The sequence below is a fragment of the Aspergillus nomiae genome (genome assembly GCF_001204775.2).
Source record: "Aspergillus nomiae NRRL 13137 chromosome Unknown contig00096, whole genome shotgun sequence".
Classification (NCBI taxonomy): Eukaryota; Fungi; Ascomycota; class Eurotiomycetes; order Eurotiales; family Aspergillaceae; genus Aspergillus; species Aspergillus nomiae.
The window spans coordinates 53,288-71,926 of record NW_015378151.1 but is presented as its reverse complement, the minus strand read 5'-3'; the positions used below and the strand labels follow the sequence as shown (position 1 = coordinate 71,926).

At 50.9% G+C, this 18,639-nt stretch overlaps 8 protein-coding genes across 8 annotated transcripts; 5 read left to right on the top strand and 3 right to left on the bottom strand.

Annotated features, from left to right (window-relative positions):
* Positions 1–3,268: 3,268 nt before the first annotated feature.
* Positions 3,269–5,932, top strand: ANOM_005040 (Protein kinase domain-containing protein; the record flags this gene model as incomplete). Its single annotated transcript, XM_015550297.1, has 1 exon — positions 3,269–5,932. The coding sequence occupies one exon, from the start codon at positions 3,269–3,271 to the stop codon at positions 5,930–5,932; it is 2,664 nt and encodes an 887-aa protein (XP_015407901.1).
* Positions 5,933–6,677: 745 nt separating this feature from the next.
* Positions 6,678–8,154, bottom strand: ANOM_005039 (CobW family GTP-binding protein; the record flags this gene model as incomplete). Its single annotated transcript, XM_015550296.1, has 6 exons — positions 6,678–7,034; positions 7,086–7,602; positions 7,653–7,749; positions 7,834–7,845; positions 7,893–7,976; positions 8,031–8,154. 6 exons carry the CDS (start codon positions 8,152–8,154, stop codon positions 6,678–6,680), a joined length of 1,191 nt encoding a protein of 396 aa, XP_015407917.1.
* Positions 8,155–8,465: 311 nt separating this feature from the next.
* ANOM_005038 (Mob1 family protein) lies at positions 8,466–10,141 on the top strand (the record flags this gene model as incomplete). The annotated part of the gene is made up of 2 exons (XM_015550295.1): positions 8,466–8,699; positions 8,756–10,141. The coding sequence occupies 2 exons, from the start codon at positions 8,466–8,468 to the stop codon at positions 9,959–9,961; spliced, it is 1,440 nt and encodes a 479-aa protein (XP_015407918.1). The 3' UTR covers positions 9,962–10,141.
* Positions 10,142–10,399: 258 nt separating this feature from the next.
* On the top strand, positions 10,400–11,031 carry ANOM_005037 (HIT family protein; the record flags this gene model as incomplete). Its single annotated transcript, XM_015550294.1, has 2 exons — positions 10,400–10,483; positions 10,558–11,031. The coding sequence occupies 2 exons, from the start codon at positions 10,400–10,402 to the stop codon at positions 11,029–11,031; spliced, it is 558 nt and encodes a 185-aa protein (XP_015407915.1).
* A 368-nt stretch (positions 11,032–11,399) lies between these two features.
* ANOM_005036 (HD domain-containing protein) lies at positions 11,400–11,888 on the bottom strand (the record flags this gene model as incomplete). The annotated part of the gene is made up of 1 exon (XM_015550293.1): positions 11,400–11,888. One exon carries the CDS (start codon positions 11,886–11,888, stop codon positions 11,400–11,402), a length of 489 nt encoding a protein of 162 aa, XP_015407916.1.
* A 560-nt stretch (positions 11,889–12,448) lies between these two features.
* Positions 12,449–14,434, top strand: ANOM_005035 (uncharacterized protein; the record flags this gene model as incomplete). The annotated part of the gene is made up of 3 exons (XM_015550292.1): positions 12,449–12,532; positions 12,590–12,838; positions 12,893–14,434. Coding segments are annotated over 3 exons (1,794 nt in total), but the record flags the coding sequence as incomplete, so codon positions are not given.
* A 295-nt stretch (positions 14,435–14,729) lies between these two features.
* On the bottom strand, positions 14,730–17,438 carry ANOM_005034 (Rad4 family protein; the record flags this gene model as incomplete). The annotated part of the gene is made up of 1 exon (XM_015550291.1): positions 14,730–17,438. The coding sequence occupies one exon, from the start codon at positions 17,436–17,438 to the stop codon at positions 14,730–14,732; it is 2,709 nt and encodes a 902-aa protein (XP_015407914.1).
* Positions 17,439–17,683: 245 nt separating this feature from the next.
* On the top strand, positions 17,684–18,370 carry ANOM_005033 (CoA-binding protein). Its single transcript, XM_015550290.1, has 2 exons — positions 17,684–17,842; positions 17,904–18,370. The coding sequence occupies exons 1-2, from the start codon at positions 17,758–17,760 to the stop codon at positions 18,281–18,283; spliced, it is 465 nt and encodes a 154-aa protein (XP_015407911.1). The 5' UTR covers positions 17,684–17,757; the 3' UTR covers positions 18,284–18,370.
* The last annotated feature ends 269 nt before the right edge of the window (positions 18,371–18,639 follow it).

Genomic DNA, 18,639 nt, shown 5'->3' with positions numbered 1-18,639 from the left:
GCCTCATGGGCTCGGAAATTTTTCTGGTCGAATTGAGATAGCAACCTTGGGCTTGCGTCTAATGCAGATCTTAGATTTTTCAGCAGACCAATATCTGCACTTCTGGGCTGGATACGTATCAGGCCGGCTTGCTGGCGTCTATTGTCAAGCTCCCGGCACATTGGGATTTGAACTAAGGGGCACTGCGGCGGATCAGGCCCACCTATGACAATGAATGTCGGTAGATATGACAGCGTCTGTAAAGCAACCCTTTCCCAGTATATCATGCACCAGGAAGGTGGCGACCCATGCAACACGGTAACACCTGGTCCAATGAAGTTGTCCGAGTCAAGAGTTCAACTTTGACTGACTTTGCTTCCACAGCTTGCTCTTCAGTGTTCCAACATGACATCTGGCAACGTAAGAATGGTATAGCGTACATCGAATGACCCTTTTGCTCTGACATCATTCCAAAACCATATGGCGTAATGTATCTCGGAGATCTTGAGGCGGAAGGCTACCTCAGGTGGGAGGGGATGAGTCTGAGGGGTCATATCCAGTGGTGGGTTTATCCTGTTAACCCAGTTTTCTTTAGGGTGGGATGCAAAGCAGCAAATCTCACCCGGGCCTCGCATAGTCGCATTTCAACCCACCATAAGCTATATGGTGTTGAGGCTGAGTTGCGGCTAGTGTCGGTTGTCTGACGTCCAGTTCAAAAGATATACTGGCATGTCAGGTGACGACTGCTAGTGGCTAAAACGGGAAAGGGAGTCGTGGCCATCGACCTGACCCGTGTAGTAGTAAGTAGTACGGTTGGACAGTATTTAGTAGACAACTATCGGGAGCTGGCGAACAAATCAACATTTGGGGCTTATCTTTTGAACAACCTTCCGAGGACACGTTCCCAGCATGCCGACAACTGGATGAAAAAAACCAATGATGCCATTGCAATGCAGGAGTCCCAAAGAAGAACGTGGGTTGGGGGACCCTGTATTCTCCGCAGGATAGTATCTTGACTGTCTGTTCTCCACGATCAGCATCCGGCCCCCGTCAGAATGGTCTATCCTGTGAATTTATGCCCGGGTGTCATATGAAGAAGTGAGCGTCGATGATGAGAGTGCATCGCATTGCAGCTCTGGCATCCACTGCAGGTGCGCAAAGTGTCCCGAGGCTTGTTTAATTGACATCCACCTTTGTTCGGTTATATGAGATGGAAACTGGGAAAAGGAAAGACAACCCGAGAGGTGTCATCGTTGATGCAACAGTTGTCCGGTATCCGTAGGAAAGAACGTGACCTCCATCGGGAGGGTTCTGTCTGGAGACTGGTCGTCGAGGGCGGTAGATGCATGATGATTGGATGCACTGCGAGGGGTTGAGTTGTTCTACGGGAGCATCACTTTGAAAAAGTTTATGCCAAATGAGAACTATCACTATTTGCTACTAACTCGTCACTAGTCCGTAGTCTATGTACAGGAACACTCGTGGTAGGTTCAATCTTTAACCCATATCTGGTGATATAGAATTGTTTATGGGATGAAAATCTACTCGATTCGGACAGCGTGGCCGTTGACAATCCTTTATATCCATATTGGCGGTTAGAGCGACAGGCTCGGCTAGTGGGACAGATGTATTGGGAGTCTTCGTCGAGAAGAGCATGCGACAACAATCAAACAGATAGTGAAGCCCATCTCTTCGACGAAGGTCATTGGGGCCACCTCATAGAGGGAAGCTATAGGGTGGATCGGACATTTGGTGAGCAGGGACCGGGCTTCGAGAAGAACCTGGGCTATGCATTTGCAGTAGTGGATTGCGTTGATTGATATGTTGATATTTACTCCTATCGATTATGATACTAATTTCGTACTAGGTCTTTTATGGTAAATTAATAGTACTCACTAATGTGGCCATATGCATCATGATCTATACTCTAAACGTCCGGGTGTGGAACTGAAACGAGACTCTTTGATAGGGCTGATATTACGGACAGAAATTAGGGTAGTTGTCGTGTACGGGCTTAACCCCAAGGGACTCATTGGGATGATTGACAGACTTTATGAGCCTGTCCAGTTGATGGGAGTTTCTTCGATGATGACGTATGGAGAATTGAAATCATTATCAACATGGCATACCTTGCGGATAGCGGTCAATAGTTATGGTCTCATCATTGCTAGAGCATGACTGGAATGGTAAGTTCAGGCACTGTCAGGCCGCAGTGCATCTCCACTTTATGTTCTGTCTCTGATTGACGCTTTGGGGATCCGATCCGACGGAAGGGCCCTCTGATTAGTGCATTGGATTTCTTCCACGAATTTTCCATTGGGTTTTCCATGGTAATTCACTCCTCCCCTTTTATTTATTGAATTAATTTTTATGATTTAATTCTCCAATAACAAAAATGATCTATCTATCTATTTATTTATAAGTTGTCTCCCCTGTTGTCATCCCATCTTGTTCAGGTCGTGATGGTGGTTGGTCTTGTGGGCGGTGTCGGTGTAGTAGTTTAGTAACTACTAGTAGTACTAGTTAGTGCTCTCGCTCCTCCCGTTAGGTACCGACAGCCTTGAATATGAACCTAATGCACTTCTTGTAGTGGCCATAACTCTTAAAACCAGTCAGGAGGCTTTGCAACTGCACCGTTAAAACCTCCAACAAACTTCAAAACAACCCAAACCCAACCACCACTGACTATAACCGCCAACCAGCCCGTGCAGCTGGGCAACAGTTAATATTTGCCGATCAATTGATCGCATAGTCATCATATTCTCATCTTCTCCTACCATCGTTCTTTTCCCTGTCTGTACCTATCCAATCTATCTATCTATCAATCTATCAATCAATCAATCCCTATCTTTCCTCCCATGAACCTGGATCACTTTGCCGCTCACTGTCCTCATCAGTGATATCCGACATTGTGCGACTAGTGGGACTGAGGCCAAAATCCTGGACGAACAACAACAACAACTCAAGTCACTCACCGACTTCTTGTTCACGATTGACATTTCCTTTTTTAACTTTGAATTACTCTAGTTTTATAATCTTTTTCTTCGTTCCATAGTCCCTATTCTTGATTTTCACACTCAGGCCGTGCCAATTTGAGCCGCCCCTTTAATAAGATTTTTTATTTTTTTTTTTTTTTTTACCTTTCCCCTAGGTCCAAGCGAAATAATCCCACACTACTACTGACTCAAGGGCGAACGCGTCTCAATTCTTATGGACATCGCCATTCCAACCACTGGGGTGTCTTACTCATTCCTTGCACAACCTCGGACTAGCAATTGTGCCGTGCCGTATGGCCATCTCGATCGCAGACAGTTCTTGTAGTCCGACTAGGTCTCTGGGTCTTTTGCTGGATCCAGAAAAGGCCGACCTCCCTCGTCCCAAACAGAGCATGTGGCATCGCTTTGGTTTGCGCAGATGGCTGGGTCGTGATGATCGAGACTCCTCTTCCCAGTCCACTGCGGGGGGCACTCCCTTCCCCAGCCATAACGACAAAAATAACAACATCAATGATCCAGGCAATGCCAATGCCGGCAACCCCAAACCTCATGACAACCTCACTCGCAAACTCTCAAGAAAAGTCGGTGTCGGTCTTCCCAGGTCTACTACATTCAAAAGACAGAATTCCGAGCGTCGTGATAATCTAGCCCCCTTGGAACCAGAGCCCCGTCGTGCCGCTTCCGCCGACCGACCTCGCACACTGAGCGCCCAGCGGACTCGGAGCCGGTCTCCACCGCCTGCCGTCGACCCCAGATTGTCCGCTCCCGAGGTTCCCTGGCACGATCCGGACGAGACCACGGTTGAAGAGCTTCCTGAAGCGAATGAGGATACCGATCTCCGCTCAGAATGGGACCCCTATCCAGCCATGACGGAAGCACCCGAAGAGCCGCCTGAAGATATCATCGAGATGGAGTTGGAGAAACGGTGGATTTTGAACTTGAGCATGCACTTTCGGGACCGCTCCGAGCGTGAAAAGTTTTTCGTCACATATGCAGAGACGCCCAATCGCTGGCGAAGGGTGACCATCTCCTGCGATTACCGCGGCGCCCCTCCCGATTCGCTGGAGCAAGACCTGAAGGAATTACGTTACCAACGAGACAAATGCGCCCGGATCTATGAATCAATCCGCGAGTCGTTAACTGAAATCCAATTCTACGACACGGTCACGAATCTGAAGCTGGAAACTCGGGATGGCCGATTGCACGTCCACGTAACGGAAGACGTTAACGAGATCATCCCATACCCACCCATCTCCTGCATTGGCCACTTGCCCGACTCTCGACTCGTCTGTGAGGATCAGCTGCATTTCGAGGCGCACTTGTCGGGATTTGTATATAATGTTCGACTGAATGGGAAGTCTTACATCAAAAAGGAGATTCCCGGCCCTGACACGGTGGATGAGTTCTTATACGAGATCAACGCGCTACATGCATTGCAAGACATTCCGAACGTTGTCCAGGTAGAAGGGGTGGTCGTCGACGAACACAAAGAAGTGGTCAAGGGCTTGCTCATCAGTTTCGCGGAGAAGGGAGCGTTGGTTGACATTTTGTACGAGCACCGAGGTACAATCTCATGGGAACAACGGGAGCGCTGGGCGAAACAAATCGTTCGGGGTCTTTCTGAGATTCACGAGGCTGGTTATGTGCAGGGGGACTTCACTCTGTCCAACATCGTGGTGGATGCCAACGATGATGCCCAGATCATAGATATCAATCGACGAGGCTGCCCTGTAGGATGGGAACCTCCTGAAATTGCTGCGAAGATTGAAAGCAACCAACGAATTTCCATGTATATCGGAGTCAAGACAGATCTTTACCAGCTAGGAATGACGCTATGGGCGCTGGCGATGGAAGAGGACGAACCCGAACGACAACCACGTCCGTTAATACTGGGCCCAGACGTGGACGTACCAGATTACTATCGAAGGCTGGTGGCCGTCTGCTTGAGCTCGAGGCCTCGAGACCGGCTATCAGCTAAGGAGCTTTTGAATTTCTTCCCACGCGAATATATACCAACAGAGCAGCCTCCTTCCTTGATGTATCCACGGCATATGAGCCATGGGATAGGGCTGAACAATGGCGCTCTACCATTGTATAATCACCGAGTCATTGCGACTCCGGGAGCTTTCTTAAACCATCATGCTGCACCTGTAGATAGCACGGGATGGCATCTCAATGCCCCATTATCACCGGATGATGGATACGACCCGCAATGCCTTGGCCCAAATTTTCTTGCGGGATTCGAAGACGAAGAGCAGCGAGGCAGAACAAGAGAAAGGCGAGACAGCATGCCTCTAGAATCCAACCTTAGGCCGGAACCTCACAGCTTGGGAAATCATATAGATTCAACAGCATCTGCCGCCCCAATCCCGTTTTCGACAAGCTTGGAGAGTGACCAGGCACGGACACATCTAACTACTCAAGGGGGCGAAGAACATGGAATCGATCTAGATGCAGATATCGATCCTCGTTATCGGGATATTTCTCTGGAGCGAGCAGCAAACTTACTGCCCTTGGAGGCTGACACTTTATCTGGGTCGCTCGCAGGCGTCGGCAGCCATCCGGCCTGCTCGTTTGGACCAAGTTCCACAAAGAAATTGTCCCCAGACTCTGCGAATTGTGGAGAATCCCCTTTATCTGCGGCAACCCAATCTACCGACCCGTACGCAGCAACTGTGCCAGACTTAGGTCATGCACTAATCCGTGATCAGGACTGGTCCAGCCAGATGCCTTCACGTTCGGTATCCTCCTTGTTGCAATCCATATTACCTATCAATCCTGCTCTCAGCTTGCCGGAATCAAAAATGATGGAGGGGAATGCAGAGCGCTTCTCTCCCTTGACCGTTCGGTCAGCATTAGGGTATCCTCGACAGATTCTCCAGAACACGCCTTATCTGAGCGATTCGCATTTACCCATAAACCCGGCATTTACAGATAAAGTCCTGACTTCCGTATGACGGAAACTAAGTGTCACTGCAAGGTGACAATTGCGATAAGAAAAAGAACATCCGCTTCTTGATCCAGAATCAGGTTGTTATTGTGATTTGCGGTCCCAAGAGAGCAGTACGCGATACCCATGTCCCACGCTTTTGCGCTGTACAGATACTTATTTGGCGTGGCTTTTTGATTCATCGTTTATAACTGCAAAGCAGCGAGCATGAAGGCGAACCTGGAGTTTATTTTATTTTTTTCTTTTCACTACTTCCATTTTTTTTTCTTTTGGCTTTCGGATTTTCTCGGTTTTCTTCCTTTTTTACTGCTTCTATAAAATTGCCGGGTCGTACCCACCTCGTCGTCTTTCTTTAAAAGCAGCAACAGTCTCGTTTTCTTTCTCTTTGTCCTTACGAATGACATGATGACATCCAAATGGCCGGGTTACTTGTTATTGAAAGAAGTTTATGTATATTGATTGGCACTGATGAAAGTCCCTCATGGCCATAGCTGTATTAATTCGATAAAGATTTGGTACGTTCAATCTTGACTTAGGAATTCCAAGGTGGAAGATCTTGACTGATGTAAGTCATTCTAATAGATATAGACAGCCTAAATGTAAATGCCACTGCTACACGAGTCTATTTGACTCTATTCAATTCACTATAACTCTACTTTGTTCACATGGATCGTCATCGTCATAATCTGGAATCCCGACACTCTTTTGCTAAACACGTCTCATCCACTCTATATCCCCGCGATTGGCATGCTCTACTCATTCCTCTCCAGGAAAGCTTCAAAGCTCCTTTGCCACGGCTGTGCATCCGACCCAAGTCCTCGGCCAATAAGAACAATCTTACATTGCTTCTGGCCTTCATCGGATGACGTTGGTTCGGCGTCCCGGATTTCGAATACGTCTCGGACAGCCTGAATAACCCTGCTGGAATCGTCCTTTGTGATTAATATGCCCTTGAGACGGTGAATATCGAAATCAACCGGGTGAGACTCAGGTTGAGATTCCGCAGGTGGCAGGGAGGAGTCCCAAAGGACGGAGCGAAGCCAGGCATCTACGAGTGGGATCTTTTCAGACGGGATGGGAGGCGTTGTTATTGCGATCGTCGAGATAGCCTGGTAAAACTGGTAAGATTCTCGGAGCTAAGGAGAAATAGGATGACTTACCGGGTCAAGATGGCTATGTCCCTTCTCGCCGAAATCAAGACTAGCCAAATGATCGTAGGCATGCAGATCCAACACAACGCCTTCAATCTGGGGTGTCTTGCTGTGATCCGTTACATGGATCTTAGCGACACTGTTGATGGCTTGCACTCGTTCTTGGACTTTTCTGAGTTCCTCTGGAGTAACGAGATCAGACTTATTCAGAATGATCACGTCTGCATGCGAGATTTGCATGTGGGCCATGGATAACACGGGTCCCGAATGGGCATGGTCATGGCCATCGTTTTCGTGACTGGACACAGTCTCCTCGGGAGTGGGCTCATCTAGAAGATGTAAGATATTCTTTGCATCGACAAGAGTAACGATTCCGTCTAGATAGATGGAGCTGCCGAGGTTATCGTCGACCCAGAATACAGGCGCGATGTTGCCAGGGTCGGCAAGACCGGTTGTTTCCAGCAGGATGTAGTCGAACGTCCCTCGGCGCTCCATAAGAGACTCAATAGCCATTACGCCAGAGTCTCTATTTGTCTTTGGTCAGTTGTGTTGTTGTACGGCACGTGAAGAACTTACTTGACTGAGCAGCAGATGCAACCATTGCCGACTTCCATCCACTCGGTGACTTCTTGGCCATCCTGGTTTACCGTCAATGGCTTCTCGATGTCCGTGGCTTGATTACGCATTAGCGTCAGCACTGGGTTTCAGCGGTCTACATATGCTTGCCCGCTATGTGTATCCATGCTATATGACTTACAGTCACCGAACTCTACAATACTCTTAGTGATGATCGCATGACAGATCTAGGAAACCAACCATTCATTATCACGGCGATCTTCTTGCCATGCTTTTCATTCAGGATGTAATTTAACAAGGTAGTCTTTCCTGCGCCAAGATATCCTTGACAAGCTGTCAGCTGGCAGTCCCCTAGAAGTACATGCGTCAAAGTCCTACCGGTTACAAGCGTAATAGGCACCCGACTCTCCGACGGCGCATCTGCCTCTTGCTGTTCCGCATCGGGGATCTGAGAGACATCCACTAGTGCTGGAGGGGCTTCGTCATCGTCTATATCTGCCATGATGAGTAAGATTATGTGGTCGCGCCACGAGATATCCTAAAGTATGGGGAAATACAGTAGATGATCTGATTGACGGAATGACGTTACCTAGAGAGGATTAGCTAGGGCTTAGGGCACTGACTAGTCATGAGCTCCGCCGGCGGTATCTCCGTCTCCGTCCCGTCACTCCTTCCAGAAGCTCCGCTTGGTCTAAGCGCCTCCTCCGTCTCTCCTTAACAACTTGTTTTTCTTTCCTTCATTTTAACTTTCGTTTCGGCTTTCTTTCTAAATACATTCTTTTATTTCACCTTAAACTCTGCAATTGTTCAGACATGGCTGCTGCGGGAGCTTCTCAGGCTAGCTCCCCGCGCTTACCCAGTCCTCCTCCGTTCACAGAAGTTCAGATCGGACCCAAATCGCCGTCGGTCGGCGAGTCGTTTGGTCAGGATGCAGAGCAGCTGATAGGTGCTTCCCATGGAGCTGATGATGGCTCGACTCGGAGAATCCGACCAGGAACCAAGTCTGTTGACATGGCAGTTGGTCCGCCTCTGGTCCCTCTCTCCCAGGTATGTAAACAAAACAGATTGCGCCGCACCTCCGCTAACTGGCGCCTCCCCCAAAGCTCGACTCTTCCTTCCAGCTTCAAGAGCACCTCAAGGCCCTCTATAATCACTACACCCGACCCGAAGGATCTGACACTGTCGTCCCGATCAACAGGGAGGTTGCCATTCAGCTTGCAGAGCCCCCGGAGGGCGTTGACCGGTCGCTTTGGCTTTACGAGCTTTGCCGCTTCCTAACAATGAAAGTAAACAATCTTATCATTGCTTTCTTCGCCGAGAACCCCCCTTGTTCCGCGCAGACATGCCCAGAGATGCGAGCGTCAGAATGGCAGTATCTCTGCGCCGTTCACGATCCGCCTAAATCCTGCTGTGCGATCGATTATTCTTGCCACACCTTGGATTGGGCAACCAACATCCTCACATCACCCAAGTACTTCCCTAGTCGTCTTACCCTAGGCTCGGAGGCAGGCGGTGGGGCTCAGGCGAGCATGAGACATTTGACCAACATCTTCCGTCGCCTCTATCGTATCTTTGCGCACGCCTGGTTTCAACATCGGGAGGTGTTTTGGCAGGTCGAAGGCCACGACGGGCTGTATATCTTTTTCAAGACGGTCTGTGATCTGTACAGCCTGATACCAGAAGACAATTACACTGTTCCAGCTGAGGCGGAGGGTGCCGATCCCGTTCAACCGGCAGAGGAGCCGACGGACGGGCGTCGCATGACGATACTGCGGAAGGAGGGTGAAGGTTCTCTAGCTGCCACACTGCAAGAGCCACCGTCGGCGACCACTCGACGTCACAAGAATAGTCCGTCAACAAGTTCTCGGGTCACAACTGTGCGCGATGTGACGACCATCAGCGAAAGTGCCGAGGATGACGAGCAGCAGCCGAAACAGCAAGAAACCGAAAAGCCTGCAGAACCGGAACAGAAGGAACCAGAGCCTCAGCCACCCGTGGAAGCCGCCAGTGAAGAGCCCAAGGCCTCTAACGAAGAGGCGCCAATCAGTATCACCGAGTCACAAATTACTGTTGCAGAAGTGCAAGATGAGGAAGAGACAGAAGCAGCTCCGCAGGCCGTTGACGCAGATACCGAGAAAACGGAGGAGGAATCAAAGCCTAGCACCGGGGGAAGCGATACGCAGAGAGATGAGTCCGAAACAGCCTCAACCGAGGAGGCCCCGAAATCCGAATCAGAGACAGAGGCAGAGACAAAACAAAGCACCGATGAAGAAGCCCAATCAGTGCCCGAGCCGGCGAAAGAGACGTAAATCTTGCATTCAACTGAACCCTATATTCACTTCCTTCTGATGCCATGCCATGTGTCTATACTACGATTGTAATATGCCTTGCATCACTATCATGCCTGTATTGATGACGTTATCTTTTTTTTTTTTTTACTGCCAAGCTGGATGGGGAAGGTTACTGGTGTGTAATATATGAAATTCGCGTATCCGAATGATTAATGATACCCATTGCCTATATTGAATCGCTAGCTCTTCGTAAACAAATGAGGTGCTGTTCCGTTGGATTAAATGTAGCTGAATAGAACTTGTCCGAGATCCACTCGACCGGCCATAAACAATGACGCCGCCGCTTCTAAACCTCAACACCCTCTGCACTCTCAACGACCACTTCGCAGTCAACTTGCCACTTTTCTTGTCACAGAAACCCCTTATAAACCCATCAACCAGAAACCCCACTTTTACATGCCCATCGAAGACTCCCCTTCCACAATGGCCCTCGCCATTAAAGGACCGATCCACTTCGGTCCCTTCGTCGTCACACCCCAGGTAAGTAAAAGGCCTCCGCCCAGGAACATCCCGATCTCCTCCAAAAAACCCCTAACCGATCCTACTAAAACCAGGTCTTCCACATCACCCCCCTCTCCTTCGCCCTCGTCAACCTCAAACCCATCCTTCCAGGCCACGTCCTCGTCTCCCCGCGCCGCGTCGTCCCCCGCGTCTCCGACCTCACCCCGTCCGAAACAACAGACCTCTTCCTGACCGTGCGCCGTGTGGGCCGCATGGTCGAGCGCGTCTACGGCGCAAGTAGTCTCAACATTGCCGTGCAGGATGGGGTGGAGGCGGGACAGAGCGTGCCGCATGTGCATGCGCATATCATCCCGAGGAAGAAGGCGGATTTGGATGCCCGTGGAGGCACGGATGCGGTTTATGATATGCTAGATGGGGAGGAGGGCGATCTGGGGAGCCATTATCGGCGGAAGAGGACGAGGTTTCCCGCGGTTGATAATGACGAGAGAACGCCGAGGAGTATGGAGGAGATGCAGGCGGAGGCGAGCATGTTGGCTAAGGAGATGGAGGCCGAGGAGGTGGATTGAGTTGGTGGAGTGCTGTGTGTAGTATTCATAGATGCATAGATCTTTTACTTACTCTTATTTGCGTGGATACCCCTGGTTTCTATTTTTCTGTGGGTTCTAAGTTGGTTTGTGATTGAGCTTTACACTGGGTTCTTTCAATGTGTATGTGACAAGACTCATCGAGTGTCGATAATATCTAATCTAATCATGGGCCCATCCAAACGCCTCCACCTGTCTAGTCGTATGCATGATGATGATAATGAGGAAAGAGAAGCAAAGGAAAAATAACCGGAAAGAAATAGGTAGCTCGTAAGGCATCGACACCATTAAACATAACCCGAAAGGAATATTAACCGAAAGAATATCGCCCGTATCAATGATTCATACTCTTATGCCGAAACTCCATTGGCGGCCTTCTTCTTCCAGAAAGCTTCCCGCTCCTGGAGCACCGCCGCCGCCCATTCCTTGATCTCTGGTAGCTGGACACGGGTCGCGACATGGCAGAACTCAGAAAGATCGACCTCGTGGGTACGCTCGTACTCGACCATCTGCAGAAGAAGCTCCATCTTGTCGATGTCATGTACGTACTTGGATTCCAGTGTCTCGTTATCCTCGTACTCCTGGAACACCTTCATGACCTCATCTCCGGTCAACATTCCACCGGGAACACTCCCCAGCAGGTTCTTGGTGATGTAGTTCATCACCTCGGCCTCACGGCGAGCCTTCTCTTCCTTGTTCACGTTGTCCACTGGGGTGATGTCGCCAACCAGCGACTCTGCCATGTCGTGGATGAGAGCCATCTTCATGCAATGGGGCAGGTTGAGTCGTGGGGCGAGCGAAGGCGGGGCGAGCATCGTCATCACTGACATACGGTACATATGGTCCGAGATCGATTCGCCTTCTATGCCGAAGCGGCGCCAGCTTCCCGTTTGGTGGTCTTCAGGCGCTCGAGAAGGTGGAAGAACGGAATCGGGGAAGTAGAGTTCTCCTCCGGAGGGTGAGGAAGAGTAGCCAGCACTGAATCAATCTGTTAGCTTTTGTTTACGGTTTCTGGGCGTTATTGCAGATTCCTCTCACCGGACTGCGTGGTCCAGAGGGGATTGGACGGTGTTTCAGAGCCCATTTTGAAGGTGTTCAAAACGGTATAAAGAAAAAGAAAAAAAATAAAGAAGCAACAATTAAACACGATACACAGAAACAGAGAGGAGAAGGGCCTTATATGCTTGAACGAAAGACTAACTGAGAGGGAGGGGAAAGAAAGGAGCCCAGAAAATTGAGGGGAGATTCTGCGGGGCTGAGGAGGAAAACAAGAAGGCGGTGAAAGGGACCGATAACCAACATGATAAACAATATAAACAAGCACATGATTGGCACTCGATTCGTCCCCGCAAACCACTTTCATTTAATCTCCTCGCGTTCTCCCCACCCACTGCTATTCCAGATCAGTTCTAGCATCTATGATCCGGTTCTTTTAAACGTCATTGTCTATGGCACTACCACCGGTGCGGACTGAGAATCCCTGGTATACAAATCCTTTCTCCTGTTCTTCGTCTTCGGGAGACGTTGTTGACCGCTTCAGTATCTTGCAACCATGCAGTCGGCCCGACCTCCCTCCCGGTCCAAAAGACCGGATTGGACACCGCAACCACCCATAGCTGTCTTTGTCCGGAACCTCCAGCTGCTACAACTAGACTCCCGTGACGACTGGCCGAGCATTACAGTTCGCTCTTTGTCCCCCTCATCGCAAAACCAGCGCCAGCGTGTCAAGGCCATCGAATGGGCACTTTACCAATTAGTGGCACTCTGGGACCCGGAAACCGCTCGGGATGTATGTGCGCTTCAACCTCGCGTGTGTGGCATACCGACTGACAGAATACGCTAGAAACTCCGGCCCTTCTTTCCTCCACTGGAGCCATTGCAGTCAGTCAATCTACGCGCCGCCCTGTTTCGTGTGTTGTCCGAGTTGAAGAAGAATGGGGACTTAGGAAAAGAGGCTATCCTGCGGAAGTCAATGCTCGATGACTGCAAGGGGGAGAAATTTGATGAGCTTCTTGCGGTGTTTTCGACTGCAGTTCTCCGCAAAGCTCTAGCCGCCTCGGCGGATGAAGGACTTGGGACTCCCGCTATGAAGCTGTCAATGGCCTCGGGTTTGACCCAACAAGAATATCAACGCATACTGCCCCTCATTCTTGCGCATCGCGTCTCTTTGAGAGGGGTGGGAGAGCGTCACAGCCGAGTACGGGACACGCATGAGAGTTTCTCGCAATTGTTGGATTACAAAAAGAGTCAACTAGAACTTCAGTCCAAGGAAGAGCGTCCCCAGATTGCGGATGAGGCTGATTTCGATGGATTGGCACAGAAGGTCAAGGCCAATTGTCCGAACAATGCAGGTTGGGCTGATACTCTTCTATATGGAGGTGCCCGCAGTAGCAGCGATGCGTTTCTCGAACTCCCTTTTTCAACAGCATGGTCCAAGGCCAAAGCGTCGACGGTAGAGGACCTTAAGACAAACACTGCTCCGGATCTGTTGATCGACTTGGAGACACGCATCACGAGACAGCGCGCCCGTTTGCAAAGATGGCATCAGTATCGCAGTTCGATGCTGAGACATGAGCGGGCAGAATCAACGAACTCAACAAAGAGCCCTCCCTTGGCGTTCCGGGACCACCAGGCGCTCACTGTCGCCAGCATCGCCAGGGCTGTTCGCGAGCCAGTAGAACGCATTTCCCCTAAGGCGGATGATCGCGCCCTCCTGTTCTCCCTGACGGAAGCACTTGCTCGAATTGAAGGCACGCACCGCTCATCTTCACGAGCCACACCGTTGCATGCCCCTGTAGTCGATGCAGATCGTCGTCTGGCTGGGCATGAATCGTCATCCTCAAGCAATACGTCATCCCCTCGATTGATTCAGCAAGATGCCACCGCCAAGAGCACACCCTCGGGCAGTGTTACATCTGAAGCAGATGATGCTATAGGTCGAGCTAGGTCTCCCTCGCTGCAACTCTCTTCTGATCTGGAATTCAAACCCGCCCAGCGCAAGGAGCGCAACACATATAACCTAATTGAGCGGACCCGGAAATCCATGTCGTTGGTTCCCCCTCCGCCGAGTAACCCACGGCCTAGGGAGAGTCTTCGACCTCGCCGTCCGCGACCCTCCTTCCCCGTGAACCAATTCGAACTGCCGGAGAGACAGACTCCCGAAATCAGCAGAGCATCTACGCCCCGCGATGAACTGTTCGAAGAAGAGGCAGACTACGCCAGTGTTTTCAAATCCCGGCCACGGGTCGCTCATAGCCCTGTTTCTTCGCCGGCAGTACACGTAAGTGCCGTGGAAGATTTCGATCTCGGCATGGACATGGATTCTAGACTGGAGATGAGCGAGGCCTATGGCTTGGATTCGCCCCTGCCTAGACGGCGTAGGTGACTGTCCCGTTACTGATCACCTTGTACAGTTCACTTGAATCTTATACAGCATAGCCATATAGACAGTATACCCCTATAGTCTATCTGATTTATTTGGTCGATTAATAATACATATACACGGATATAACTAAGACAGTGCGCCAGTAAATTGTCATCAATTCCAATATCTCATATCTTTTTTTTAACTCCTACCGTGAATCCGTGTCCGTCCCTAACTCCGTTATTACATAGCTACAAGCATCATTCCCAACAATACAGGATACCAAACACATGGTGTAAGGAAAGATAAAGGGGCATTACCCCTTCCGCGTCGAATTCCGGGTACGTCTCCGTGTAGGAGGAACATACTCAGGCTCTGAATCAGAAAGCTGCTCTTCAGAATCCGCTATCTCCGGCGAAGAAGAGAGTTCCTGGGCGGAGCTAGTATCCGGGATTTCCCGATCCAAGACCCCTGCATCATCCGATTCAGCAGCAGCAGCCTCAAGTTCACGTTCAGGTTGCGTAGGCTGGTGTTGCTCAACAATAAGATCTCCATCATCGCCGTCATCTTCACCAGGAAGAAGGAACCCTCCGCCGCGGTCAACCGGATCTCCCTCCTCTGATGGTTCTCGGACGTAAGGTTCCGGTGTAGTGGCCCGCTGACCTGATTTACGGCTTGTGAATGGGTTATATGCGTCTCGTTCATGGTCGCGGGAAGACTCGCCGTATTCTTCGCGGACACGCTCGGCGATGCGCAGACCGAAGAGGAATTTGCGCCAGGTTTGGAGGATGCGCGCTTCGGCTTTGCGGCGCTCTTTTTCGCGCTTTTCTGCGGCGTCGGCGCGCCAGGCGTCCTTGACTAGGTCTTCGTTTTCTGAGGCGATGACGACGCCTTCGATGACGGGGACGGCCATCTTGGAACCGAATTCGAAGCCCGTGACGGCTTCGGCGTAGTCGATGCCGAGTTTCTTGCAGATGCGCACGGTGCCGGGCCAGGGGATGTGCGTGGCGCCGCGGGGCACCATGCTGGGGACGAAGCAGTCGATGTTGCCGTAGTCGTTTTTGGGGATGATGCCGTCCCGGATGGGTGGCGGGATGATGTATTCTGTTTGGTATTTGGCGTAGAGGCCCTGTTTGGGCTTTTCGCCGGTTTCGCGCTCTAGTTCGTCGACTTCGCGTTTACGGAGGAGCGTTACGGCGCGGATGGGCACTCGTTTTAAGGGCGCTTCGCCTTTCTTGATCTGTCGGCCTTCTTTGTGCCAGCTCTCGGCGGAGAGGCATTTTAGGACGTCTGCTCGTCGGTAGATCTTCTCTTCCTTGGCTTTGGGGCCTTTTCCGCTCACGAAGGTGCGGACGTGCTGGGAGCCTGGTTTCAGGGCTTCTTCGCGGCGGAGGAAGCGTTCTAGGACAAACTCGGTTGAGGCCTTGAGGCTTTGGAGCGTGTCACCTTCCTTGGCTGCCTTTTTCTCGGGTTGATTGGGCACCAGGTCATTCGCATCCTCAAGGTCGTCGACCGCTGTCCGGCTTTTTGCTGAACGCTCGTAGATTCGTAGGATGACACGGAACCAGTTGTACTCATGGAACTTGCCTCTCCGGCCGGGCACGGGGATCTTTTCTACTGGCATTCGATAGCCCTTCGTCTTGCCAGGCCACGTACGACGACGGAGATACCGCGTAGTGACATCTTTTGCCGTCTTGTCGGACGAGTATGCTACCACATAGCAAATCACTTGCTTGGCCTTCTCAGCTTTGGCCCCTCGAGGCTCGAATGCGGCCTGCAGCTCTGGCGTTGTCGCTACAGCATTTGGTAATACCAGCGGGTCAACCGGAATGATCTGATGGGTAATCGGAGACGCAACTTCTGTCCAATAAATTGGAACAGGGAGATCCTTGTCATACCCCTTGGGGTTATTTCTACTGCCCGTTGGTTTCCGGTCAAAGCTGTCATCGGAATCTACATCCATAGCATCCTCAGTTTCCCCAGTCTCAGTTTGGGCTTCTGCCTCAACCTTGGCTTTCTGCGTGTATGTTTCTGCCTTGGTCCAACCGAACCCTAAAGGCTGAAGACTGGCGACGAGTCGAGCTTCGATCGAGAGCGCGCGAAGTAATGCAGTAAACAGCTGAGCACCCAGATCGCGAGACCCTTCCATACGCTCTGCAGCCTGTCGAAACTCATCGATACCGCAGATCCTCTCCCCAAATCTCTCAGGATCGTGTTCTTCCTTGTTAAAGGCGGATATGTCAGCCTCGAGGTGGGACATGGGCCGATAGCCACGTTTTCGTAGCCCCGGGGCGGTGATTTTGAATTGTTTCTTCCAGAATGCAGCCAGGACCTTGAGTAATGTGATAATGGGATCTCCACGGCTCATATCCGGCTGACCAGGTTCCATCCGCGACGAGCCCTCGCCCCAGTCTCTCTCCGATTTGCGACGCTGCTTCCCTTTCTTCTTCTTGGTAGTCTCTTCCGGGGGCTTTTCGGGAAGCTCCAAACCAGACGACACTTTCCATTTTTTGACCTCTTTATGAAGGGCGTCAGGTAGCTTGCGACGTAGAATATCGTGGACCTGGGGGTCATTTGCCCAAGCATTTCGGAGAGCGTTGTGGTGGAGCAAGAACTGGACGTGCAGGCAGTGGGTAAGGACCCGGATTTGGCGTTCGATTTTGGATGGAGCTTTCTTCCCGTCGATAATATCGGACAGATGAACCTCGTTTTTGTCGAGAGTCAACTCTAGATCCTGGACGTGGGCGGGTGTCATCGAAGGAGTAGTCGCTGTGGCGGTGGTAGCCTTCGATTCGATTGCATCTTCCCAATCCACTTCGTCATCATCCGATTCTGACTCGTCGCTAAGCTCATCTTTGGTTTCCTGGTCCTGAACAGCAGCTTCACTAGGAACATCGCTTAATGGGGAGTCTGATTCGTCATCGAGAGCGGCGATGTCGACACTGGGAGCAGCTGTCGCATTGTGGCGTTTGGCACTGGGCGGATCCGCGGAGGAGAGTCGCTTGCGGGGGACGAAGGGGGGCATACGAAGAATTCAGGGGGGATTATCTAGAGAAGAGAGTGACAGACGAGGGCGAAACGAGCGAGTTGGACGAACCGAGGACGATGAAAGATTGTATGTAATTTCACAAGAGTTGCGGAGTTGTCCGCGATAACGATAAGTCAGTCAGCCGAGGATTTATGATTTAAATCAATTGAATCTAGATTCCCCGGAACTATTTCCCCGCCTTTTTACTCTCGTCATTCCTCTTCTTTCTGTACTCATTTCCGGGTTTCCTCTTGAGACTATTTAGTCACTATCTTACTGTTCTTCCCTCTCTTTTATTTCCTCAATCACAGTCAATATGGAGGCAGTCAAACGTTTCTTCTCCTCCCCGCGCTTTGCAGTTGCGGGCGCAAGTAACGACAGCAACAAGTTTGGTTACAAGAGTAGGCATATGAACCCCCAAGCTCTAACCGATCACTAAGTAACGATATACTGATGGATTAGTCCTCGCATGGTATCACCAGCATTCCCTCCCTGTCACTCCTCTCAATCCTCGCGCACCGCAGATTGAACTGCCCTCTCGTGCCTACGATACGGTCGCATCGCCCAGCGCCTTGCCTACACCTTCGCAAACATCCTTGTCGGTTGTGACCCCGCCAGCGATCACTCTGCCATTGCTCCAGGAGGCTCATTCAGTGGGAATTCCGGCCGTGTGGTTGCAGCCCGGAACGTTTGATGATGCCGTCCTGGAGTTCGCCCACAAGCACTTTCCGGCAGTGATCGCAGGCGATGGGGGAGCGGGAAGTGAGGGTTGGTGTGTTTTGGTGGACGGCGAAGAAGGATTGGAGGCTGCAGGAGTGCAGTGGGCGAGCCAAAAGCTGTAGGGCGATCAAGAGGATCTATCCCGAGGAAGCGGTGTATATAGTATAGTATAGGTCTCGCCACCAGTGAATCTCATCGTCTCTCGACATGAAACTAAGGTAGATTCGTAGTTCTAGTCGCCTTCTTAGAAGTAGCGGTGGACCAATAAGCCTTGGGTCACTGCAAGAGCTCACATGTCCTGCTGAATGGATAGAATCCATTGGCCATGGCGCATGAACCAAGCGATGTTCGACGACACCGGAAAAATAAGAGGCTTGGAAAAAAGGGTAATTAGTGGCTTAGGGAGTGAATCATTGGCAACCGTGAAAGGTTTTGTTGCTGCGGTGAGACAAGTTAATGGATGCCAAAATCGAGCTAA